The sequence below is a fragment of the Aspergillus pseudoviridinutans genome (assembly GCF_018340605.1).
Source record: "Aspergillus pseudoviridinutans IFM 55266 DNA, scaffold_5, whole genome shotgun sequence".
Classification (NCBI taxonomy): domain Eukaryota; kingdom Fungi; phylum Ascomycota; class Eurotiomycetes; order Eurotiales; family Aspergillaceae; genus Aspergillus; species Aspergillus pseudoviridinutans.
The window spans coordinates 432,596-458,142 of NW_025091285.1; the positions used below are offsets into that span (position 1 = coordinate 432,596).

At 51.1% G+C, this 25,547-nt stretch overlaps 9 protein-coding genes across 9 annotated transcripts; 5 read left to right on the top strand and 4 right to left on the bottom strand.

Moving 5' to 3' along the window:
- Positions 1-208: 208 nt before the first annotated feature.
- Positions 209-655, top strand: Asppvi_007249 (uncharacterized protein; the record flags this gene model as incomplete). The annotated part of the gene is made up of 1 exon (XM_043303140.1): positions 209-655. One exon carries the CDS (start codon positions 209-211, stop codon positions 653-655), a length of 447 nt encoding a protein of 148 aa, XP_043159075.1.
- Positions 656-2,401: 1,746 nt separating this feature from the next.
- Asppvi_007250 (cytochrome P450) lies at positions 2,402-4,098 on the top strand (the record flags this gene model as incomplete). Its single annotated transcript, XM_043303141.1, has 4 exons — positions 2,402-2,848; positions 2,893-3,556; positions 3,608-3,874; positions 3,926-4,098. 4 exons carry the CDS (start codon positions 2,402-2,404, stop codon positions 4,096-4,098), a joined length of 1,551 nt encoding a protein of 516 aa, XP_043159076.1.
- Positions 4,099-4,705: 607 nt separating this feature from the next.
- Positions 4,706-5,849, top strand: Asppvi_007251 (RNA polymerase II mediator complex subunit MED27 domain-containing protein; the record flags this gene model as incomplete). Its single annotated transcript, XM_043303142.1, has 3 exons — positions 4,706-4,894; positions 4,945-5,598; positions 5,652-5,849. The coding sequence occupies 3 exons, from the start codon at positions 4,706-4,708 to the stop codon at positions 5,847-5,849; spliced, it is 1,041 nt and encodes a 346-aa protein (XP_043159077.1).
- A 1,174-nt stretch (positions 5,850-7,023) lies between these two features.
- Asppvi_007252 (uncharacterized protein) lies at positions 7,024-8,019 on the bottom strand (the record flags this gene model as incomplete). Its single annotated transcript, XM_043303143.1, has 3 exons — positions 7,024-7,160; positions 7,215-7,847; positions 7,896-8,019. The coding sequence occupies 3 exons, from the start codon at positions 8,017-8,019 to the stop codon at positions 7,024-7,026; spliced, it is 894 nt and encodes a 297-aa protein (XP_043159078.1).
- Positions 8,020-9,043: 1,024 nt separating this feature from the next.
- Positions 9,044-9,683, bottom strand: Asppvi_007253 (uncharacterized protein; the record flags this gene model as incomplete). The annotated part of the gene is made up of 3 exons (XM_043303144.1): positions 9,044-9,156; positions 9,215-9,319; positions 9,377-9,683. 3 exons carry the CDS (start codon positions 9,681-9,683, stop codon positions 9,044-9,046), a joined length of 525 nt encoding a protein of 174 aa, XP_043159079.1.
- Positions 9,684-11,047: 1,364 nt separating this feature from the next.
- Positions 11,048-14,809, bottom strand: Asppvi_007254 (DNA-dependent ATPase RAD26; the record flags this gene model as incomplete). Its single annotated transcript, XM_043303145.1, has 3 exons — positions 11,048-14,387; positions 14,447-14,520; positions 14,573-14,809. 3 exons carry the CDS (start codon positions 14,807-14,809, stop codon positions 11,048-11,050), a joined length of 3,651 nt encoding a protein of 1,216 aa, XP_043159080.1.
- A 1,752-nt stretch (positions 14,810-16,561) lies between these two features.
- Asppvi_007255 (putative protein kinase Yak1) lies at positions 16,562-19,631 on the top strand (the record flags this gene model as incomplete). The annotated part of the gene is made up of 8 exons (XM_043303146.1): positions 16,562-17,114; positions 17,173-17,444; positions 17,496-17,695; positions 17,761-17,920; positions 17,977-18,236; positions 18,294-18,413; positions 18,461-18,819; positions 18,871-19,631. 8 exons carry the CDS (start codon positions 16,562-16,564, stop codon positions 19,629-19,631), a joined length of 2,685 nt encoding a protein of 894 aa, XP_043159081.1.
- A 1,349-nt stretch (positions 19,632-20,980) lies between these two features.
- nip1 (translation initiation factor eIF3 core subunit c) lies at positions 20,981-23,660 on the top strand (the record flags this gene model as incomplete). Its single annotated transcript, XM_043303147.1, has 2 exons — positions 20,981-21,317; positions 21,412-23,660. The coding sequence occupies 2 exons, from the start codon at positions 20,981-20,983 to the stop codon at positions 23,658-23,660; spliced, it is 2,586 nt and encodes an 861-aa protein (XP_043159082.1).
- Positions 23,661-24,426: 766 nt separating this feature from the next.
- On the bottom strand, positions 24,427-25,269 carry Asppvi_007257 (ESCRT-II subunit protein SNF8; the record flags this gene model as incomplete). The annotated part of the gene is made up of 2 exons (XM_043303148.1): positions 24,427-24,739; positions 24,800-25,269. The coding sequence occupies 2 exons, from the start codon at positions 25,267-25,269 to the stop codon at positions 24,427-24,429; spliced, it is 783 nt and encodes a 260-aa protein (XP_043159083.1).
- Positions 25,270-25,547: the final 278 nt, after the last annotated feature.

A 25,547-nucleotide genomic window follows, 5' to 3' on the forward strand; every position in this document is an offset into this window, starting at 1 on the left:
GACTCTGGTGCATTTAGGTATGCCATTTTTCAAAGCGATACAGACAGGATGGTTCCACGCCCTTGGAACCCTTATGTTCGACTCCGATGGCGCGATGGGCCGTTTTATCTCCAGGAGCGGAATTAGGGCTCACCTCGGACATTACCTGCAGTCTTACCAGCATTGATCAGGGGGAAATGCGGCAGGATCCCTGTCCTCTTGTAACAGCATGGCCCTTCCTGTCGTGATACTTGGTCAGAAGCAAGACCACGGGGTCCGGATGCATCATATCTCCCTCGATCGATGCTTCACCTGGGCGAAGACCTCGGAGGGTCATCGACTTGTCCCATACCTCGCTGGCTGGGGCTACGCGCGTATATCGATGGTAGAACTGTGCTCGCTAATGATGATGACACGGCGTAGTTCTGCTGGAAATCGGCTATGGCGGACCATCAGCAGTATCTTCAAGAAAGAGGTCGACAAAGTGGCAAGTAGCGGGAAATTGCCGGAACCAGTGAGGATAAGGAAAGCCTTGCTCGATAGAGCCAGGGAAGATATCCCCAGGGAGATGGGAGAGAGCTATGCACGAGCAGTGGCAAGATGTCTGCTTCCGAAGACGGAGGCTCAGACACTTCGTCAACAGCGAGGCTCCATTGCTAAGATTCTTGAGGTCTAGATACATTCAGATATACGCTACACAATGTTACCTGGAGATGATCAAAGATGTCCATAGCTTACAAATGGATGATCCCCTGATCCCCCTGGAGCAAGAAGTTATGGCACTGAAAGAGATTTGCCTGAAATCAAAATTGCTCAGGAATGAAGGGGCTAGTTATAGAGGTAAATATAAGTGGCTTAGTTTAAGGGAGGTCCTAGAACTTATTTAGACCCACTACGATATATGGATTGGAATATCCTGCAAAGGACCCTATTTTATAACTAAGAAGATCTTTTATGTTTTAAGTATCTTGTGAATGGAGCTATAAGATTCAGGTCTCTTAACTAATACGTCTATAGCAACTGCAAAGTCCTCTTAGGAAAGAGCAGGCAGCACATACACAGCTCATTAAGTGCATATGATTAGCGCAAATGCAACACTGGAACTGGTGGCTATAGAAAGACTAGGGGAGTAGGGGCGGTAGTAAGGTATATTTAACCTTAGTGTTATTAGAAGTTATAGGATCTGCATCTTACTCTTTTAGAAGGGAAAGTCAAGTAAGTGAATAATATAGAAGTCTCCCTGTGGAACTATAGCTCTAAAGCTATAGGTTTTAGTATAAGTCTAGGATCACCAGGCAATGCACCTTTCCCCCCCCCCCCCCCCCCCCCCCCCCTTATAATCTAGGTAAGTTCACTGGAAGCTAAAAAGGGGGTGACATAATTAGCTTAGCCAGCTCAACAACTGGTTAAGGCTGACGGCTGGAAAGGAAACTGCAAAGTAGAGATAAGAGGAAAGAGGGGAGGCACAGCCGCAATTTCTAATGGGAAAAAAGAGGGGTGTTAGTAATAGCTATCTAGCTAGATGAAACAACAGGAGCAACTGGAAGGGTGTAGATTATTTAGGGGGATAGGGGGAAAGAAGAAGTTAGGAGAGAGGATGGTTAGAACAGTGAAGGGACAGTTCTTATATACTAGAGGTCATTATGCGGGGGGTGTTTACAAGATGTTGTATTGGGAGACCATACCCAAAACAGTAAAAGGAATTCAGTGATTCACAGGTCCTCGCTTTACAACTCAAATACCGGCCTGCGGGGTCTCCAGCCAAGACGCGGTATTAGGGTACATTATGGAGAACGCGCTGCACTGCCCAGACTTTCAGCTCACCCCAGACGCGGCAGTCTCCCGGGATTACTTTATCCAGGTCTTGAAACAATGGCTGCCATGTTTCAGGCGCAATCAACTCGGCAGTCACAGTGATTATTGATATCACTTTTATGGAGTAATGTGGGGGAGTGGTTAGCGGGGTTGATCTTCGCATTGTAGCTAACCTTTTTCATATATGCTTGCGACTTAGCCGAGACTAGGCTGTGCATAACTTGAGCCTGACATGTTGCACCGTTTCTGTCTAACCATTTTCGTATGTGGTTGCGATGGATCGCTCATCTATTCACATTTGGACCATTCACAGGTTGAGCTTTCTGTGCCTCGCAAGGTAGTTCCATGGAGGTAAGTTTGGTTGATCCACTCACACATGTCGGAGTCCGGGTCAGCCTCTTCGCCGAAGCATCAACATATCTCCAGAATAGCGAGGTTGTCATCATCACATTCTGAGGGGTAGCCTGGAAAACCTACATCGGCATGTGGTATAAATAGTCAGCGCTGTGGTCATGGATAACCTTGGTCACACCGGTCTGGACCATTTCTAATTCCAACACTCGGATAATTGCTATTGTCACACAAGTCACCCCCAGGGCACGATACCATGCTGGCCCCTGCTGTCGCAATATTCGTCGCAGTATACGCCACATTCTTGGTCCTCCGTTACTTCCAACAACTCTACAAGCACCGCAAACAGGCCCGATCCCTGCGCTGTCAGCCCGCCGTCGAGGGGGAAGCGGGCATCTTTGGCATCTCTGCGTTTCTACGCCTGAAAAAAGCTGTCAAGGAGAAGAGATGGATCGAGCTTATCGCCGAGCAGTATGGAAAGTACGGTAACACATTTACTCAGTCAATCTTTGGGCGACCGCTGGTAGCTACGATCGAGCCGGAGAATCTCAAGGCTCTGCTCGCGACACAATTCAATGATTTCGAGCTCGGGACAAGACACCGGGAGTTCTACCCGTTGCTTGGAGACGGGATTTTTACGCTGGATGGAGCGGGTTGGTCGCATGCGCGTGCGCTATTACGGCCCCAGTTTACGAGGGATCAGGTGAGTGATTGTTCGCATCGCCTGGAACTGTGCTAACTCCTCAGGTGGCCGACCTGGATTTGATGAACGGCCACATCTCCAGACTGATCGACTTGGTCCCCAAAGACGGCTCGGCATTCGATATCCAGCGGCTGTTCTTCCTCCTCACGATCGATTCAGCGACTCATTTCCTCTTCGGGGAATCGGTGGGCTCTCTAGACGCTGGCACGGACACCGGCCTTCTGGGCAGATCGGCCGTCGGTAACGCGCAGGGCTTCGCAGAGGCGTTCAACACGGCACAGGAGTATCTCGCCGCGAGGTCCCGAGCCGTCAACTTCTACTGGATGATCAACCCCAAGGAGTTCCGCGACGCCAACAAGCGCGTCCATGAGGTCGTCGACCACTATGTACAGCTCGCCCTCGAGTCGCGGCGGAATCCGGAGAAGAAGCAGCCTGGGGGCCGCTATATCTTTGCTGAGGCGCTGGCGGCCGAGAACGACAATCCGAAGGTGTTGAGAGACAGCATGCTCAACATCCTCTTAGCGGGGCGCGATACAACCGCCAGCCTGCTGAGCTCGACATTCTTCTATCTGGCGCGCCATCCGAACGTGTGGACCAAAATTCGTCAGGTCATTCTCGATGCGTTCGGCGACGCCGAGCACCCCAAAGAGGAGATCACGCAGACCAAACTCAAGGATATTCCGTACTTGCGATATGTGCTGAACGAAGGTATGTCATCCTGAGACAATTCACAGTAGCAAGGTCCTGACAGCCGACCAGTCCTCCGGCTCCTGCCTCCCGTCCCTGCCAACTTCCGCGTCGCCAACAAGGACACAACCTTACCCCTCGGAGGTGGCCCGGACCATAAATCCCCCATCTACATCCGCAAGGGCACAGTGGTCACATACAGTGTATACGCCATGCACCGCCGGACGGACTTCTATGGCCCGGACGCGAACGAGTTCCGACCCGAACGCTGGGAAGAAAATGGCCGACGAGGATGGGAGTATCTTCCCTTCAACGGAGGTCCCAGAATCTGCCTAGGCCGTGAGTCCTCCCTTCTTTCACACGGCTATACTTCGTAACTAACATCTGCAGAACAATACGCACTCACCGAGGCCAGCTTCACGATTGTCAAATTACTCCAGCGGTTCGATCGGATTGAGAACGCAGATCCGCCGGACCTTGTTGAGCCAATTCAGCAGACGAATCTAACTCTGGCGCATGATAGAGGTGTACATATTAGACTGTACCCGTCGAAGGCACTTTGACAGGGTCATATAACGAAGCACGGCTTACGACAACCTGAAGTATCTCGGCTCAATCAATTTGATTTACTAGCTTAATAAATATACCTACTATATAGTCTACTAAATAACTTGCCGACTGATGTTCATAATTGACATTTGTATCCCCAGAATACCAGACCCAGGTACATCCAAAAGAGGAAAGTGATCGAAGCGCCACATGTGGCTGGTGCTGTGGCGTAGATTACCTCCATGATTCGCCGGGAGAGATGGGCTGGATTTCCGCCGTTGACACCATCGAATCACTTCAACTATCGGTAGAGTAGAACACACTCAGACCTTAGGAGGATCTCACTGGAGCGCCATAATCATCTCGACGCATTTCAGCTTTTCTAGAATCTTGTCCTCTCAGTGAGACAGTGTCCCAGACCAATCAAAATCAAGATCAAGTAACGGCGCTATCTGAATTCCGGCCTTTCGTCGGAACAACAATCAGCTCCTCCTCTCATCGCTCCTTAACATCCGTCTTTGGAGCCGGTGTATACTCCCTTGCTGCAGGTTCTTCTTGCGAGGAGTTTAGCAAAATCAAGTGACTCAGCATTCATCCCATCTCACTGAACGGTCAATCAATATGGCCTCTACTTCAAAACCCAGTTCACAACCGCCTGCGACAGGTGTCATTGTCCCTAAAATGGAGCATCCTCCTCAGGATACAAACCTCAGCGAGATTCCTGACAAGGACAATGCTAGCGGTGAAGCCTGGACCTCGGAGATGCAGTATGTGTCGTCGCTGGCGAAGTTGCAGAAGATGGAGGCGACGGTTCGTCTTCCCTCCCCTTGGTTAATTGCAGTTCAAGCTGACAAGTGCAGATCCATCAACTGCGGACTCTACTCTCTGGGCGTCTCATGGAGCCGATAGTCCCTATCGTCAACCCCAAGGCGGCTTCGAGGAGGCCACTGCCAAAGTCGCCGCGGGTGCTCTCTGAACAGCTCTCGCAGACAGCACGCGCGAGCGTTGCAGAGGTCCAGGAGTTCCAGGCGATGTGGCGCAGCCCGGAAATGAAAGCCATCTGGGACCATGTGGACGCTCGGATCAAGCAGAACGGGGGCCAGCTGTTGCAGCCGACGGGGATGTGGGAGCGGGACTATGATGTTCTTCTTGAGGAGCTTGAGAAAGAGGAGCGGGCGCAGAAGGAGCAGCAGCAGAAGGTTAAGGAGGAGGAGGAACGCGCGAAGATTCAAGCGGTTGAGGGGGGCTGGAGGACGATTGTGGAGACGTTCATACAACGAAACTTACCGAGTGTCCGGGTGATGGCTCATCAGGACCAGCCCAGGATCACCGTTGTCCTCGTCAAGGCCGGCATGGTATTCCAGCTGCAGGCGGTCGATGGGGATGGACATGATATGGTCGATTGGCGCGTTCAGACCACGGCGGCCCCTGGGAAACCGAAGACGAAGCTGGAGACGGCGGTGGCAGCTTGCCTGAATGCTCGTCCGCGGCAATGGGATCTTGCGTATCTACTGGTAAGTTTGCATACTGAATCAGACACAACAAGACAAGTCTAATCTCAATTCAGGATATGATCGCCTCCTACTCCGAGGTCAAACAGACGCCCTGCGCGAAATGCAGCAAAATGACCGACAACACCGCGCAACTCCCCTCCATCCGCAGACCTAACCCCATCCAATCGTCCCAAGACCAACCAGTCGTCTGGGAAGCATTCCACCCCGCCTGCATTGATGCTTCCCCATCCTCCCACCCTCTCTCCAGCTAACCATGCACCCCATGCACAACATCATGCCAATACCCAGCCGGATACTCCACCCCCCTCCAATCCCAATACCGCCGCGGAATGACATGCACGCGCCTCCTTCTCCCATCCCCCTCCTCATCGCAATACTCAACCCCACACCACGTCCCATGATCCGGAACCACATACCTCCTCCGCCGGAAATCGTACCGCTCACACGCCCCCCGCCTCGCCCACGGGAACGGCGTCTCGTCTCCCCCGGCGCAGCAGCATCCCTCGCTGCACTCCCACCCGGACCAATTGATCCGTTCTGATTGATCCCGGGTGTTGATCTTCCCGACGTATATATCCGGTCCGCGATTGGTCAGGACATCGAAGAGACGCCACCAACGGGGCCAGCGCGAGGGGTTACCTGGCCGGGGATCTTTCGGCCAGATCCAGCCTAGTGTTGTGGAGGGCATTGCAATGGCCAGCGAGCGAGCGAGCGTGTGCAGCGAATCAAGCAAGGTAGCAAGGCAGTGAGCTTAGAACGAGGGAGAGCAGCGAGCTTAACAGCAATCAGGCAGGTCAAGTCAGCAGGCCAGTGGGGCGATTCAGATCAACACTTAGCGAATGGATATGCGATTGCACCGCACCTTCCGCTTTGCTTAGGATGAGATGGGATGTGTATTGTACCTAACCTCACCCTCAGGTATACTTATAGCTGTACCTTTGTACAAGAAATAAAGAATAAAGTTTCCATCGGGTGGGAAGATAGATTCATGAGACAAAGATTGCATTGCATGCGGCTGCATGGCTGTTTCTTTACTATCCCGGTACTACCTTACTATTCTGCTTTGTATTAATTGGATAAGGCATAGGCAGAATGCAAATGCCGCGGTTTGTCATTGACTAGACAAAGGATGCGGCTCCGGATATGCAACTGCTTTCATTCATTTTGTATGCTATTGGTTGATTATGTGATATGTATGTCAATTTCTATGCTATACAGCTCATTATAGACACCAGATGATTGGATAGATTGAATATACCAGTCCCCGCCACTTTAGATTATTGTAATGGCACATACAGGAAGAGAAAAGAAAAAGAAAACGCCGGCCCAACCTTGCGGATACATCGCTATTGTCATGAAGGAAAAAAGTCGCTCATTCGGATGCAATATGTTGTTGGAAAACATACGATACGTTCATGAGGAAGCTCAAGTGGAAAAGACACCAAAGTCACCGGCGAACCAGGTGAAGGAGGCTATGGTGATTATGACCATGCCAAAGGCGAACTTGAGGGCTTGTCGCTCGATGTCGGAGAGGGCGCTGTTGCAGGTGGCGCAGTTGTATTCTATATTCAGGTCAGTATGCTTTATCAAAGATGCGTGGGGAAATAAGAGCATACCGTTGAGAGGAGTATAGGGTTGCGGACTGTACATGCCAAAAGAGTAACCGATCTGCGAGCCAAGGTAGCCGGCACTTGCGGTATCTCCAATCTCCTTGTCCACGTCGACCACGTACAACGTGTACGTCGCAGTCAGCAGTGGGACCGTGGCATTCGCCTGGTACTTGCCCGTATCCCACACCACCTTTCCAGTCGCCTCGACGCTCATGTTGCTCGTGAGGGTGTAGGTCGCGCTGTTCGACGTGCAGGTCGCAAGAACATTCACCGCAGATGGCGTCACCGATAGGGAGGTATAGTTCCAGGCAAAAGTCACATGGTCGCCGATCTTGTAGTAGGTTGTGGCACCCGCGGTGGGGATCAACATCGACGTTCCGCCCGCAGGGAGACGTGCATCGATCGAGGTCGACTTGGTAGAGGTCTTGGTCTTGCTGCTCTTGCTGGATTTGTCCGTGGCGGTGTCAGTGGTTGTACCCGACTTCGACTGTGTGCCGGTCTCTTTGGACGTGCCAGTAGCAGTGTCTGTTTTACTGCCAGAGTCCGTCGTCTTCGAGTCATTTGTGGTCTTGCTTTCCGATGCAGAGTCGGTCTTGCTCGTGTTAGAATCAGTCGTTGATTGGTCAGACGAAGGTGTATCTGTCGAGTCAGCACGCGAACAAATGAGCAATGTTTTTGCAAACTAACCAGCTCTGGCCTCAATCCCTCCGTGTGCCAAGTTCAGCCCGTTCTGGGGCCATGGCCAAGCCGAGGAAATTGTTCCCAGCAAGAGGAGAAGGCTTAAAAACGAAAGAAAGTTGAGGGACTGCATGATGGACGATGCCTTCAGATCCTGAGGCTATCACGCAATATAGGGACCGAGTCCCTTGAGAAAGTGTGGGAGGGTGATGCTCCGGCTATCCCCTAACCGATCGGCTTCTGTCTTCGCAAACGAGTGTCGACGACCGAGAGAGAGCGATTCACAAGGTCGACAAAACAGTCTGGATGTAAGATGGACAGGTTGAACAAATTTCTCCAAGTCAGCGGGTCAGTGAAACATGCAGATCGGGTGGTATCGTATGCGGGTCGCAAGGAGGGGAGGCTGAATGGCAGGTAAACAAAGCGAGTGACTGGTCAGAGAATCAACTCAACAGGATCACACCATGGGAAACTGTAGAGAGATGTGACCAAATTCAAGATACAAAAGACAAGTAGGGCTCCAAAAAGCCAAGTCAAGTTATGAAAGGGTAAAAAGGATCTAACGAGAAAAGAGGCCAGACGGGGGGTCCGATAGAAGCGACTAGAGAAGGGGATCTGGAGGCGGGCTAGCCTGTTTGGGCATAACTGAGACATGGGCTATTTTTAACTATCAGAATTATTCACACCATCACATGAAGGTCACCATAATTATCTTCATCAAAATCTGTTCCTCTCTATCTCTGATTGGCAGGCTGAGACAACTGAACTGTTATATTTGCCTCTGTATATCCTCAATGTGTCATCTTCATGGTCACAGGAGTACTACTAGAGAAACGACTCGGCGTCTGAGCTTGACCAAAACATGGCAAATGGATCGATACTCATAATCACAAACGAATGTCCACTGTTCCATACAATACAAAAATATCGATTGATATAAACCACTGGCATCACAGCGGCGTTACAGGTAAATAAACATTAAAGAGCGTATCCGTATGTGCGATGCATATCAATACATATCACTCTCGTCAGGTAAGGAGCGGCACATATCCTCCAAAACCCTCGAGTGAACCAAGGAATCTATCACTCGCGCCACGCGCATCTCATATCCGGTGGCAGCATCTTCCGCTAGCCACTATCCGCACCCTCGGGTCTATTTACGAAGTATATTCGACCTGGAGGTTGACGGTGCTGCAAGAGGAGGGAAAGTTGGGTTCGTAATAGCGGTAGATATAGAAGAGCTGGGGTGCGCCGTGGTACCAGTCGCAAACTGGGGTAAATTAGCCACATGCAGAGAGTTACCGGATACCTCAGATGGAAATTCTTACCCAGCCAACCGCCAAAGCCCTGTTGCTCCGACCATTGCAGGCCGTTGCTATTGATGAAGAATCCCTCCGCGCCGTAACCGACGTTGATCTCGACGGGTTCCCATTCTGCGAAAAAGTCAGTCCGAATCGAAGAAAATATAGTTGGGGGAGCAGGGAACTAACGAGCATAGTTGGTATCACCGATCGGATTGAAGCCCCAAGGGAACGGAGTCTTCAGGTCGAACTGCGTATAGGTGCCATTCAGGAAAGCCGTACTGGCAGTGCCCGCATCGGACGTGAGGACAGCGTCATTGAATCCTGCACCGGTGTGGTATGCGTAGACGTATAGATCATTGTGTTTCTCGTTAGATGCGTCAGCGGTCTTAAGATGGAAGGGCTTGGTGGCGTTGGTGGCCTGGCGAGTTGTATGCAATACGGGGTTGGCCGCGACTGCGGAAACCAGCAGAGCGAGAGTAGAAAGCAGCTTCATTCTGATGATTGCTAAACGAGAGATTTGATTGTTTTGTTTAACTGCTTTCAGTGAAACCAGCACAAATGACAAAACGTGGACAACGATGTGAGAGAATGGTTGACACTGATGAGGATGGATGTGGCGATATCCCTTCCTTTATTTATGGTCTTGAACATCATCACCACTACTCCACTAAGTGGAACAGCACAGACTGCTTCAAACCGGCATTGGTAATCAAGTCATCTCATCAACGATCGACAACAAATTTAGAAACTTCTGCAGACATTGCAGGAATGCTAGTTGTTAGCACGCTGTCTAGCAGAAACTAGTCTGTTCTTCTCAGGCCACACCATCACATCACATCGCCGCAACAACAAAGAAATTCGAGGAAGAATGAGTCTCCACAGAGGAGTTGTTCAGCTCAGGCTAAAGTATGGAGACTTGGGACAATTTTGCCCAACGCAGCGACGATCGATGGCCAGTGGGAACACAGCGAAGTTGCCAATGAACCAGTCAAGGTGTTTGGTCGAGTAGCGTAGAGGAAGATCGTACCACAGTGGACACTGGTTGCTGGGGGAAATGCTTCATGAAGGCGGGGGATGGTCAAACCTGAGACATTGCTGATATCACCACAAGTGCAACTGTGCAAAGTACGGAGCATGACTTAAAATCTGTGTACTTTTGTTGACACACTGTGAACAAATGTAACTGTAACATCTACGCTGCTGATGATTAACTCAGGCCTGCTATTTTTTATACTTTGAGCTCCGCTCTCTGTAGTCGTCTATGCTGCACCAACTCGGTCACAATGTGATCGACATCCCGACGCACGCTAACAGGAACAGGAGATGAGCATCCATCCAGACTTCGGAATCGTGCCGTCTTTCCCATATTCGGAATATTATGTTTGTAGAACAGCATGCATAATGAGCACATCGAGGGCAATACCAAGCATCTTCGGCTGAGAGTTGAAGTTTCGCAGTCGCTATGGATCATCACAATTATGACTGCATCCTATATCCATGGGTCATGGTCATGAAATTCAACGACTACCTGGCTGATGGGACTCGACTGATATCATGATCATCCCGGTGGTCCCTTTGGTTCAGTCACCCCTGAAGTGACATCAGTTGACCTATTATTCAGGCTTGATCGCGCAGTCTGAGAGGCCATGTTCCATAGCAAATGTTTCATATGTGATGCATGCTTAGTGATGTTTATGTTACTCTATCATTAGATCATTTGCGTACTCTAGGTATCTACAATGAATGGTCCAAACGCCATAATCCATGGTATCCCGTTTCCTTTCAATCAAACCAAGTCGTCCGCGGCCCAAATCAATAACTCCTGTCTATGCTGTAACTCATGAGGGACGAGATGTGCTATTTCACCTTGGCGAATTCGGGTTTCAGCGACCATCTTCCTCGCCCGTTTCGTCCACCTTTTTCGAGCACGGCAATTGTTTTAAGCATTTCCTTAAACTCTGCCGATCGCTGAGGCGTGGTACAGTAACGGTTGAAGTGGTCGATCAGCATCTGTGTGTAAACGGCTCCACCCTGTGACAAGATGTAGTCTCGAATCATCGTCATGAAATCCACGCCAGTGGGAGTCCTGGATGGTGCAGGGCTGTTCGTGGCGCTCCGGGACGACGGTGTCCGTGCGGAGAGGTTAGCCAGAATGCTCGCTGACGAGGGGCCGGCCGCCGTCCGCCGCGCAGTGCTACTTCGTCCGCCAAATGCTGAAGGGAAGGGTCTCTCCTCGGGCCTCCCTGCGACTCCAAATTGACCTGTCCAGGTGGGAGTCCCAATGGGAACAGACCGTGCTGCTTCACCAGCTCGCCGCAGCTCCTCGGCAGCCTCGGCAGCTACCCTCTTGGCCTCCGCCTCGATGATCTTTGGGTCCGCTCGTACCACCCGTTTGCCGTTGACGATCTGATCATGCTCCAAAGCCGAGTGTACTCCAGAGCGAGCAAAGATGCCTTCCATGATGCGTGATTCTGAATTAACGGCTCCTGTCCCTTTCTCCTGATCGCTGGGCTGCTCCGACTCGCCCTGATATTTCTCCATGGACGAGACGCCCACTACTTTGCTGATGTCGTTCTTTTCTGCTTGCAGGTCAGATGAGGCGTCCTGGGCTTTGGTCGATTGTTGATTATTGCCGTCACCGTCTCCCTGGAATGTAACCTCAGCTCCTTGAAAGAGCTTGCTCGTCTCCGTGGCACCTGGCTTTTCGTCGCCGAGCGCGAATAGGTCATACAAATCGCTCAACTGAAAGGAGGTCTGGCGCTGTTTGGGGTCTCTGAGAATCTTATTGGTAAGGAACTGTTTGAAGATCTGTCGATGATATATCTTCTCCTCAATTGTTCCAGCGGTCATTAAACGGTAGACACTGACCTCACGCTTCTGACCAAGTCGCCATGCTCGCTCTCGGGCCTGCACGTCTGTCGATGGGTTCCAATCTGGATCATAGATGATGACCCTGTCCGCGCCCGTAAGATTCACTCCCAAACCTCCAACCTTTGTCGTGAGCAGAAAGACATGCAGACTCGGGTCATTATTAAACTCGTCAACCATGGTTTGCCGATTCTGTATGGGCGTGGTGCCGTCCATTCGCCGATATTTGAACCCAGACAGTGACTTGACAAACTTTTCAAGGATATCCAGCATGATTCGATGCTGAGCAAATAGCAGGGTTTTATGGCCAGTATCTCTCCACAACTCCAATAGAGATTTGACAACCTGCATCTTGCCAGACTTGTTCGCATTTCCATAGCCTGGTTGATGCGATTGCAGTTTATGATTCTGCAAATCTGGGTGATTGCATATTTTGCGCAATATATCAACTCCATATAGAAGCTGCCTGCGCCCCTTGAGAATGGACTCCATTTCTTCGGATTTTAAAAATGATTCATAGGCCATCCTCTGCGGCTTGGTCAACTTGCAAAAGAGCACCTGCTCGGTCTTTTTGGGCAAATCCGCAGCCACATCGATCTTGAAGCGCTGCAGAAGATATGGGCTGATGGCATCCTTGAGCGTTTCTGCACACTTGGCAGCTGTCTGCACCTGGAGATTAGAAGCATTCGCATATCCGCCCTGTCTGATAGGGAATTCGAATTGGTTCCGAAAGTTGACTAACGTTCCAAGGCGCATTGGGAACACAAAGTCGAAAAGCGACCAAAGCTCGGTCAAGTTATTCTGCATAGGGGTACCCGAGAGAATGATCCTGTGCGGAGTCCTAAGCTCCTTGCAATGGATGGTAATAGAAGTGTTCGGGTTCCGAATCTTATGACCTTCATCAAGAATCGCACACCCCCATTCCACAGGGATCAGCAAATGAGAGTATGTTTGTAACCCTGAATAGGTAGTGACCAGAACGTGACCTTCTTCCACCACACGCTTAACAACCTTCCTAGCTGCCTTCTGGTTGCTGGTGAATCCTCGCGGACTGGAAGAATAAGTCTGAGATAGGAGAGCATCCTCCCTGCTGCTCTCACTCCGGATATTGACCATGCCACTCCCGGACGTGTGCAAGATGGACACACGAAAAGGTGGCCACCAGCGATGGAATTCGTTGACCCACTGCTTCATAACTGTAGCAGGGCATACCACAATCACAGGGCCGTCCAGTTTCTTGCTGTAATGCAGTCCAGCTAGGAAAGCTATTGTTTGAATTGTCTTCCCCAGCCCCATCTCGTCACCGATGATTCCTCCCACTTTCTGCTGGTATAGCTCCCATAGCCATTGTACCCCGGTTTTCTGGTAGTCGAACAAGTAAGGGTTGAGATCCCCAGGCAAGCGATATCCATTGTCATAAGCCACGTCTGGTACCGTAGGATGAGGAAGAAACCATTCATCCTCTTCAGTCGAGCCCTCCTCATCAATGGTATTCTCATGCTCTTCCTTTGCTTGCAGCGCCTTGGAAGCACGCTTTCGAGCGGCGCTTCTCCGGCTCACCCAACTTTGTAGTCTCGATTGATAAAGTCTCTCGTTGCCGTCGTCCAATCCGCTGAAATCTTCAATTTCGTCACTGGGTTTCTTCCCTTTCTTGTGAGCTGCAGGTCGCTCTGGCTTTCCATCCGGGTAAAATTCTTCTTCGTCCTCCAGCAATGATTCTTGTTCTTCAGACGCCACATAATCTGCCGACTCGTCATTATCTTCAGAAAGCTCATTTTCTTCATCTGCTGCCATGGAATCAGACTCCTCTTGCTTGAGAAGTGTCTTCTTCCGGCGTGAGCCACCCTCTAGCTTTCGTCTCTTGCTTGGTCGAGTTTGTGCGACACCTGTATCGGTACTCTCATCGTCAAAGTCGAATCCGGGTCGGACGAGATTCCTGTGCGAAACAGCTGAGCGATCTTTCAGTTGCTCCAATGCCTCATTCTCATCACGCTCATCCTCAGCATCGATAAGAGCGTCATGAAGGCTGGCAAGAGGACCCTCATTCGGACCTGCACCCATTCTAGAAAAAGGCGTTATCTTCCCGGTTCGGATGAGATAATCTCTACGAGATTCATTTGGCAGGCGCCCTGTCCCGGTTGCCTGAGTACCTGTTTCGAGACCCTCATGTCTGTCGTCAATACGTTGTTGGATTTCTTTCAAGTCATTCTCTAGCGAGGCGTTGCGAGAGTCTAGATTGCTCAACTCGTTCTCTAACCGGACTCGAGCAGACGTGCCCACTGGCTGCGACAGACGCTGATGAAGTTTAAGAATCTGGGCCTCGAGTTTCCTAATCATTCAGGTATCAGCATCTGAGCCTAGACGTCAATTTTATGACAGAAGACATACTCTTTTTCAAGGGTGGTCCTCTCCAATCTCTTTTTGTCTCGTTCGTCGGCTTGCTCCACGAGCAACCTGTCGGCCTGGAAAAGTCAGAATAGAAAGCACTTCGTATAAGGAAATTGGGTCCGGTACCTGACGAGATATGTCCCTTTCAAGGTCATCCTGATCACGTATATCGGCCTGGAGCTCTCGTAGACGGCTTACTTCATCGGTCACTGCAGAGGGATCTTCTTGCTGCTTTGAGGTAGCCACCGTCGCTACTTCAGCGGTATTCGAAGCATCTAATCCCTCGGTCTCGGTCCTTTGAGGTGTCTCGACCACTTCAATTCCAGCGGAACCATCACCCTCATTCTTCACGCTGTGACCCATGACTGAAGCACGACGGAAATGCCAAGGATGCAAGGATGGCTATGACAATCCAACAGCTGTTACACCCTGCAGGTCAACACCTTCACCCAACAAATGATAGGTTTTCACGATGACGGAGCAGTGCAGCTCAAGAAAACACCACCGTCATTTTCTGTAACGGGTGGCGCTGTCAAGGAACTATGAGTGATATCCAGGCGGCGACGGACTCGACTTCAGTCAAGCGGCGCGCTCAGTACGGTTCAAGTCCAAATCAACCTTCTCATATGCGAATATCATAAGACAATCCGGAAAGCTAACAGAATATGAAGGCTCGCCTAAAATAATGATCGTAAAAGGCGAGCACAAAAGGCAAAACCGCTGTATCCCCTCAGTGGTATCTACGGCAGAAAGATTTCGCCCACTGCCGCCTAGCCTGACCGCCTTCGGCGCACGTGCCCCCAGTCACGTCACTCCCTTGAGCCTTGGCAGTGGTTCTTCCAGCCCTGTTTTCTCTTCAGCCAGCTTTGGGCATTGGTAGGACCTTATGAGCAGAGAGTACAGTGACATGGTTCCAGCTCCTTTCCGGAGGCAATCCTAATGAAGGACGATCATTTGCCGAATTGCCAGACCACTCTTGTCTCGAAACTCGGGCCGTACAACGAACTCATGAAGCCGTCCGCCTTACGGAGTAGGTTCAGCTAATTCCTGCAAGCGGCGAAAGCAACCATATCCCACAAAAGTGCCAAACAAGACATTATTCTCTAGGCTACGGAGTAGATGGTTGCAGGGATGAGTTCAGTTCCTCAACATGCCAACTTTATGAATGGGATCTCCTACTAGACCACTCCTTTTCACAAATATTGCTTCAAATGAGGATGAACTTCTTGTTGTTCTCAAGGGATGACCGTGCCAAAGTGGCTGGCTACTCGCGGCGGACAAGAGGAGGCAGGCAACAATTGTTACTTAGCCTCAATTCGCAGAAAATAACAATTGCAAACGTCAAAATTCAGGAGCAGTGGTAGATACGCCATACTCGTTCACTGTAGAAATAGAAAAACCGAGTTGACAAAAAGTCGTCGATCGACAGTCGTGAGATCAGCAAGCTCTCATTCCCTCTCGTTTTGCCTTTCCCGGCGAAACCCAGAGCCCAATCGCAGCCTGAGGCAGACGCAACGCTGCCCTCGAGATTGAGGCATCATCTATCTCCACCTCCACGACCCTCGCCTTCTTCCTCTCTTTCTAAAACCCCTCCGCAATACTTATCTGCTCCCCGAGCGATTCCCCAGCGGCCATTCGGACTGGACTTTGTTTCCAGATCCTCCACAGTCTTTCTTCCTGACTGGGTACTTTCGCTCTGGAATCTAACACACATCCTCCCCGTCCTCCAGTTATTTACTGCATCCCCTTCCGCGTGTCAGTCAGCTGGCTGCACCGATAGATACTGGCAGCCCGTCGCACCCGCCCCCGTCACTGAGCCTGCGACCGCCCTCGGTGGACAGGACGCTTGGTGGCCATCAATCAACCCTCACCACCGGAGTGATCAGTTGTTTGGATAATGAAGCACTGTATAATTTACGTCTAACGTCAAATATCCCGAACCGCTTCGTCGTCTCCGCCTGATTGCGCTACTTGCGTCTGCCGCCCCCGCTGCTTCCCATCCCCTCGATCGCAGTGCATGTGCGCTGTCAACGGCGACAGACGATCGTCTATACTTGATCGTCAAGTCTCACTCGGGTTCTTTGAGATATTGTGAGGGGAGGTCTCCCGAAGAGGATGGGTTCTCAGTGGCAGCCGTACCAGGACCCCTTGATGGGACGTCCTGCGCAGTTCAACAATGGATTGACGTCTACTCCCCAACAATTAGGCCCCAAGTATGGTGGTCAACTGCAACAGTCTCAGCCGCCCGTGGGATATACCTACGAAGCCTTCCAAACGCCTGGAACAGCAGCGAAACCCCCCTCGGCCGGCGCAAACTCCAAGTCGGTATCTATGGCGTCGTCGCCAGCCGCAACGCCACGTAGCCGCGATTATGTCACCGATGCCGATACCACCATGGAGGATGCGGACCCGTACAACAGGGCGAAGTACTCTGCGCGACCGAATCAACAGAGTCGACCATCGTCTCAATTCTTCTCTCCTGAGGAGTCCTCGGCTGCCCGAAGGTACTCCCCGATGAATGTTCTGTCGCCGTCCTTGTCTTACAATACTAGTCCTGGAAAGTCTCAGAACGCATATGCTTTTCCACCTGGGCCAAACAACTCTCGCCGGTCACCGACCAGAGCTCTGAACTACTCCTCACCCCCTCAGCCGTTCCAGTCGCCCCCTTGTAAGTCTTCTCATGATAGTCTTGGAAATAGCTCATGCTAACAGTTTGGTTGTGATAGCTGTGTCGCGTCCTCCTCGGCTTCCTCCGCTGCAGCCTACCGAGATGGGCTCCGACCAATTCTACCCGCCTTCAGCAGGATCTCAAGTCAACGCTCACTTTGGACAAGATGGGAGATCGCCCCGGTCGGGACCCATGTCTGGTGCAAGCAAGCAAGCCGGTCGAGGGCCAGTGCCGAAGTTTCAGAAGATCAAGTCGGTTCAGGAGCTTCAACCCCGCATTAATGCGCAGCCTCCCTACAGACGTGCCAATCCAGAGGGGGGTTTCATTAGTGTAAGTGTTCACCGACCGGCCAATACAGCTTGTTGCTAAATGAAGATACAGCCCCTTCAAGCGTTAACCTCCCATCTTCCGGCCACATACCGTATCTGCAATCCAAGCTTCAATTACGAGTCTTCGCGAAATCCCAGACGTGTCCTTACAAAACCAAGCAAGGGAGTCAAAAACGACGGCTATGACAATGAGGACAGCGATTATATTCTCTACGTGAACGACATTCTTGGAAGCGAAGAAGCTGGTCACAAGTGAGTGTTCTCAATTGACTCTTTCGCCGACGTTTTTAGGCCATCTGTATTGACATCTCTCTAAGGAATCGTTACCTCATCCTCGACGTGTTGGGCCAGGGGACATTTGGGCAAGTCGTCAAGTGCCAGAATCTGAAAACCCAAGAGGTTGTTGCCGTGAAGGTCATTAAGAATAAGACTGCATACTTCAATCAGAGTATGATGGAAGTCTCGGTCTTGGACTTGGTAAGACCTCCAAGATTCTTTCTTTGCTCGAAACATTCTTACGTTCCGCCTTGCAGCTTAATAGCAAATATGACAAGAACGACGACCACCATTTGCTTCGTTTGAAGGATACCTTCATTCATCGACAGCATCTCTGTCTGGTCTTTGAGCTGCTCAGTGTCAATCTTTATGAATTGATCAAGCAAAACCAGTTCCGTGGTTTGAGCACGACTCTGGTCCGTGTTTTTGCTCAGCAACTTCTCAACGCGTTGAGTCTCCTAAACAAGGCACATCTGATCCATTGTGATCTCAAGCCCGAGAACATATTACTGAAGAAGTGAGTAGCGACTTGTGTCTGAGGAGAAGCTCCTGGACTAACATCGATCTCCCATAGTCTTGAGAGTCCAATTATCAAGGTCATCGATTTCGGCTCTGCTTGCGATGAGCGACAAACTGTTTATACGTATATCCAGTCGAGATTCTACCGTTCCCCAGAGGTGTTGCTTGGCTTGCCGTACGTCCCCTATCTTCTTCGAACTGGCGTTAAACTAACTCGAGCAGTTACTCGTCTGCAATCGACATGTGGTCTCTTGGTTGCATCGTCGTCGAGCTCTTCCTTGGTCTGCCCCTTTTCCCTGGCTCCTCTGAATACAACCAGGTCTGTCGAATTGTGGAAATGCTCGGTCTACCCCCGACGTGGATGCTTGAAATGGGCAAGCAGTCGGGTGAATTCTTTGAGAAGACCCAAGACGAGTTCGGTCGCAAGACATACCGACTGAAAAGCCTGGAACAATACTCCCGGGAACATAACACGAAAGAGCAGCCGAGCAAAAAGTACTTCCAGGCATCCACGCTTGAAGAAATCATCCGAAGCTATCCAATGCCTAGGAAAAATATGAAGCAAGCCGAGATCGAGCGAGGTTCGTTTCTCCAGACAGCTACCTATTTTCACTCACTGACATCTTGTCCAGAACTGAACAATCGAGTTGCTTTCATCGACTTTGTTCGCGGACTGCTATCAATCAATCCCCTTGAGCGATGGTCGCCTCAGCAAGCCAAGCTTCACCCTTTCATTACGCAGCAGAAGTTTACAGGGCCCTTCGTGCCGCCGATGAATCTAAAATATTCGTCACTCAACAAAACCATTCCACCCGGAATACAGCAGCAACAGCAGGCTGAGGCTGCCAGCAAACAGCGAGCGGCTCAGGCGGCACATGCACAATCGGCGGCCCAGAATGCATACTCGATGCAGATGAATCAGTTCCATACACCATCTCATGGCCAGCCCCCGCCCATGTACAACGGCATGTTTACAGGCCATCAGCAAGGCGCMCCTCCTCCATATCCTGCCCAGCCGCCGGGCTACGGCCATCAAATGAACCTTATGGCAGGCCAGATGCCTCAATCGCAATATGCACCGTCTCAGAGCCTCTACGCTCAAGCAACCACTAGAGCTGGTCGCCAACGCGCATCCACCATGGATCATCAGGGAGGAGGAATTCCGCCAACTATTCAACGCGTTGCCAGTCACCTCGACCCCAATGCCCCCATTCGACTTCAGCCAAGCCCGGCATACTACCCTCCACCCCCTGACGGATATGTCGACAACAATGCTCAGCGACGCCGGGGAAGCCGTGCAGGAGCCGGCCAACGTAACCGAGACTTCATTCGGACTCTCGAGGACGGTGTCCTTGGCGGCGACAGCTATATGAACCAGAGCCAGTGGCACTGATCAGGCAAAGATCCAAACAGTCAGTCAATACTGGTTGTTATCTGGAACATGAGCTTGCTACTTTCTACCGTCAACTCTGCTTTGTTCGAGCGAGAGTGTGCTCCAGGTGCGTCTTACAATTTTAGGCGCAGAGCTACTCCAAGATATCTTCCTACATCGTTTGGAACGTACCGTGCTCGATCTTTCCTTCCCGTGCCCTTCGGTCTGCGGCGGCTCTTACGACTTCAGCCAGTTTCATCATGTCAACAACGCCAGCCCCAAGGGCATCTCCTGAGACTACTTGTTAAAGGCTACATCTTCAGTTCGAAAAGTGGTCCGAGCAGAAGGAGACGAAGTTATATTGTAACATCAAGGCCCTTCGCCATGACGAGATAGCCTCTGAGTCTAGGAGGCGGATATATTCGCCAGTCTAGAGCGTGGCTTTCCACCGTACATGCGGCCCATTTTATTATAGTCGAGCTTCCTGATCCGGTTGCTTTTACCCTCACTGAGCAATCTTCCCCAACGAGATCATCGTGTACCATGCCCGGACGTTGGTCATGAGCCGCATGACGTGGATTTTTGCGAAGATTGTTTTTTCTCCCGCCTCACCATCGTGTTAAATTTTCTCTTTTCCATTTCTCATTGCTATCTTTGTGGCGAGGCCAATTTCTATTCCCCTGTTGTCATTTGATGTTGTCTGTCTCTTGCTTCCTTACACCGCTGCTCAACAGAGCCATTGCTATAGCTTGGATACCTAAATTTAGAAAGTCAAAGTTCGATGGATATCGGAGAACGCACATAGTTCTTGATCCAGACTAGTGGCTGTTGTGTCTAAATGAGTCAGAGTCCAAAATTGTTAGCTTAGGCCGTGCATGCCTGTAGTGGTTGAACTGTTTGAATGCAGTAAAACATGGATGGCGTTCGGGATAGTTGTGCAATCGGCTGTTGTATTGCTTGCGATGAGACTAATATGAGGACGTCCCGTCTGCATTTCGGAAGCCTCCAAAACATTGATATAAACTCAAGAGAGCGTTAAAGAACTAAAGGTATCATTGGTTGTGAGGCTATTCAGATCCAAAGACTCGCGGGGAAAAGGCAGTGCAAACAGGGCAAACTGCCATATACGGTTAGGTGCCGGCTCGCTTAAATTTCGTGTGTGGCTCGCGCGGCCAAACTCGCTGCGGCTAGGAACCCTCACTTCACAACTGAATTTGCCATCAGGCACGGGCAAACAGATCAAGAGGGCCGTTAACTCTGTCCACCACATTATCACCCCGCGCGTCCTGTCCGGCATCAGCAGATACGGCCAATCTGTGAACAAGTTCGCGAACCCCATTTTCCGTCCGATAACCCCTCGAACCGCAAACATGTCGCGTTTCTTTTACGGCGGTGGTAGCGACAGCGAGTCCAGCTCGTCTGACGAGGAGGAGCTTTACAGCGACCGCGAGGAGGAGGAAAAGTCCGAGGAGGAAGAATCCAGCGAGGAGGAAGAGGAGACCTCGGAGGAGGAGGATGAGTCCGACAAGGAAACGGGTGCGAATAAATTTTTGAAGGATGTTGCTTCCGACAGCGAGGAGGAGGAAGAGGAGGAGAAAGTCACGGTTGTCAAGAGTGCCAAGGATAAGAGATTGGACGAGCTTGAGAACACGATCAAGCTGATTGAGAACGCCAAGAAGATCAACGACTGGGCTGTTATCTCGACAGGTGCGTTTTGTTCCTTTCACATGCCGCTATCTATGTGGAGACGGGAATAGGGAGGCGGGTTGAATGTGTGAGATGGGCTGACATGGTATTACAGAGTTCGACAAGCTGAACCGACAGCTTGTGAAGATCACGCAATCTGGTCCGACTCCCAAGATTTACATCAAGACCGCTGCCGACCTTGAGGATTTCGTGAACGAGACTATTGCCAAGCAGAAGTCCGGAGATAAGAAGCTGAACGCCAGCCAGGCCAAGGGCTTCAACGCTGCCAAGCAGCGCATCAAGAAGAATAACAAGGACTACGCCAACCTGATCAACAAGTACCGGAAGGACAAGGAGGACTTCATGGAAAGCGACGATGAGGAGGCCGCCCCTGTTGTTGCTGCTCCCCGTATCACCAAGTTGGAGCGTATTGAGGCTCCCGCCGTTGCTGTCGATGATGATGGCTTCGCAACTGTTGGCCGCGGTGGCAAGACCCTGCAGTACACTCCTGAGAGCATCCTGAAGCACCTCCGTGTCATCGTCGAGTCGCGAGGAAAGAAGAACACAGACCGCCTGGAGCAGATTCGGACGATGGAAAAGCTTCTGGAAGTGGCTCAGACTCCTTATCAGCGCATCCGTGTTTATCTTACTCTCATTTCCACGCGTTTCGACCTCACATCCACGTCCACTGCCAATTACATGGCTGTCGATCAGTGGAAGTCCGCCGAGCAGGACTTCTCGTCCCTGCTGTCGGTTTTGGAGAACAACCGTGACCACGTTGTGACCGAAGGTGCCGATGAATGGGAAGATGACGAGAAGCAACCCACCATCGCCCCTGGCGAGACTCTCTACATTCCCGGTAGCATCGTGTCTTTCGCCGAGAGACTCGATGACGAGCTTACTAGGTCACTGCAACACATCGACCCCCACACCGCCGAGTACATTGAGCGTCTGAGCGATGAGAAGCTGCTGTACACCGATCTCGTTCGCGCGCAAGCCTACGTCGAAGGTTTGAACGAAGCCGAAAAGAGCGATCCTAGACAGGACAGTGTCAACCGGGTGGTCATGAGACGGTTGGAGCACGTCTACTTCAAGCCCTCCCAGGTTATCACAATTCTGGAAGAGGCCACATGGAAGGCTCTTCCCTCTGAGCTGGATTCTGGCATTACCCCTCGGGCTAGCAGTGGCAATGTCGAGAACCTCGTTTTGTCCCTCTGCAACTATCTGTTCAAGTACAGCGATGGTATCATCAGAGCCCGCGCGATGCTGTGCCAGATTTACTTCCTTGCCCTGCACGACCAGTACTACCGCTCTCGTGATCTGATGCTCATGTCTCATCTCACTGAGAACATTTCCAACTTTGACGTCAGCACTCAGATTCTCTTCAACCGGACGCTGGTGCAAATTGGTCTTTGCGCCTTCCGCTCCGGTCTCATCTACGAAGCTCAGAACACCCTTTCTGAAGTCTGCGGCAGTGGACGTCAAAAGGAGCTCCTGGCCCAGGGTATCATTATGCAGCGCTACTCGACGGTATCCCCGGAGCAGGAGCGTCTTGAGCGTCAGCGCCAGCTGCCGTTCCACATGCACATCAACCTGGAGCTGCTCGAGTGCATCTACCTCACCTCCAGCATGTTCCTGGAAGTTCCTCTGATGGCCCAGACTTCCTCTTCTCCCGAGATGAAGCGCCGTGTCATTTCCAAGACCTTCCGCCGTATGCTGGATTACAATGAGCGCCAGGTCTTCACTGGTCCCGCGGAGAATACTCGTGACGGCGTGATTATGAGCGCCAAGTTCCTTGCCGCTGGTGACTGGAAGAAGGCTGCCGAGATGCTCAACTCGATCAAGATCTGGGATCTGATGCCCCAGCCCGACAAGATCAAGGAGATGCTTTCCCAGCAGATCCAGGAGGAGGGCCTGAGAACCTACCTCTTCACCTACGCTCCTTTCTACGACAGCCTCTCCATCGCCACCCTCTCCAACATGTTCGAGCTTTCTGAGAAGAAGATTTCCGCCATTATCAGCCGTATGATTTCGCACGAAGAGCTGGGTGCTGCTTTGGATCAGGTCAACAACGCCATCGTTTTCCGCAAGGGCGTCGAGCTGTCGCGCCTCCAGTCCCAGATCGTCACTCTGGCCGACAAGTCCATGAACCTCCTGGAAGCCAACGAGAAGACTCTCGAGCAGCGCACCCAAGGTATGGCCAACGCCTTCCAGCGCGATCAGGGCGCCGGCGCCCGTGGTGGCCGTGGTGGCCGTGGAGGTCAGGCCCGCGGTGGCCACAGATTCCCCGGTGGCCAGCAAGGCCGTCGTCCTGGTGGACAGCAATTCGGCGGTGGTGCATTGGGCGGTGCTATCAAGGCTTAAAAAAGATTGTTTATAATGGCATCCTGTTTCTTTCTCTCATGGTCTAATGCCCCTTTCTGGGAATACAAATGCGTATGAAATTCTGTCTGCTTCTGTTCCATTACGGCCCCTGGTCGACAACACTTCGCTGTCGATCTATCTCCATGTTATCATCTTATGTATGCCCTATTTTCATATTCTACAGATGGTTCGATGTCTAGACTGAATGAGAACAGAGAGGAAATCTTGGTTAAATGGTGTTCTTCCATAGTAGCGATGATTTAGTCATATTTTGAGTAGTGTGAACTGCTTCGTCGCCTCTGAATAGCAATATATATCATGGGACAGGCATGACTGCCTGCCAGTAATTGCAGCAGAACTATATAAATTGCAGATGAGGAGACGTGAAAGCATTTGCTTCTCTCTTCATATCATGAGGGGCAGTCCTTGTATACATACATACATACATATATATATATATATAGCCGCTATTGAAGCTATTCAGATGCACGCATAGCACATGTGCGATGCGGGACTGAGTTGTGAGCATGAACCGGCAGGCATGCTTCAACAGTGGTCGCCGATACAGGTTTCTCCATTCCTAATCGAATCCGCATATTGCCTCGAGCAGCCCATGGCTTGAAGGGGCGGCAACCAGGTCGTTGACATGTTGCGTTGGAGCAGAAGCGAGGCGAGCAGGCTATCCAGCCCGACGTTGCTTGACCGCCATCGGCCAGAGGAAAGTTTGTTTTAGTGATAAATGAACCGTCTCCGCGTATAGGGAATATCATCCGCTGTCATCAAGGAGATTCTGGGGCGACCAGTATTCATTCTCTTCGCCCTGCGCGTCCACCCAAACTAGGCCGTCCGCTACAAGGTCATTAATGACAGTTTGTGCGCGGGCCTTTTCCCAGTTCAAGTTCACTTGCAACATGGATACGCTGACATAGCCCAATATCTGAATTGCCTCTAGGACTGTGGCTTGATCTGTGTTCAGCTCCTTGGGAATAGAGCGGATGTATTGCTTGCTCCCTACTTGCACAATGGAGAAGCCGGACCCAAGGGGCCCCAGTGATTTCACAGCGCGGAGAACATCGTCACTGTACACCAAAATACAGTTAGCACAGTCCGAATGCATGGAAAAGAGGTTGAAGCCGTACTCAGTGACCTCCAAGCCGCTCCCGATGGCTTTGCCTTTGCGAACCTGTTTCCGACACTCTTCAACACCTAGCAAGCCTCCATTCTCGCTTCTGGTAGATCGACAGAGCTCTACAACTCGGACTGCAACCTCAAAGTAGAAATCATTCATATCACCGCCCATAATCTGCGTCCAGAAACTACCGCTTTCTCCCCTCCTGCCATTTTTCCCCTTGACATTACTGGCTGCAAGAGGATCAACCCCGATAGCATTGCACATACGAGCAAATTCAGCTCGGAATGTCGGATTCGACTTGATCGTTGAACTATGTTCTAGTGCGAACGTGTGAAGCAACGACTGGAATACGGAAAGTTGTGTTTGGAGGGAGGCAAGGTGCGCAGAGCGAAGGTTGGCGCCATGGTTGGCATAGGATTGACTGGTTTGCGTGCGATTCGCAAACGCTCCGAGTCCGACACCTCGACGAGTCGACATTATGATTAACGGTATTGATGTCTCCTGGGGAATAAGTCATGCCGCGGGGTACATGTAGATGAGCCGTAAGATGTTATGGTTAGATCGTTATCTGGTAGGTCATGTGATACCATTCCCCGATAGATAAGGGTAATGTTCGACTAAAAGGGGAAGGATGAGAAGCCCCATTGCACTAGCCTCGTTTAGGCTAGCGCGTTTGATCCACCCACACAACCGATTTTCTCTTCAATTGATTTTCTTGCTCGAACTTTTTCTCATCCCGACAACCTTCGCCAACC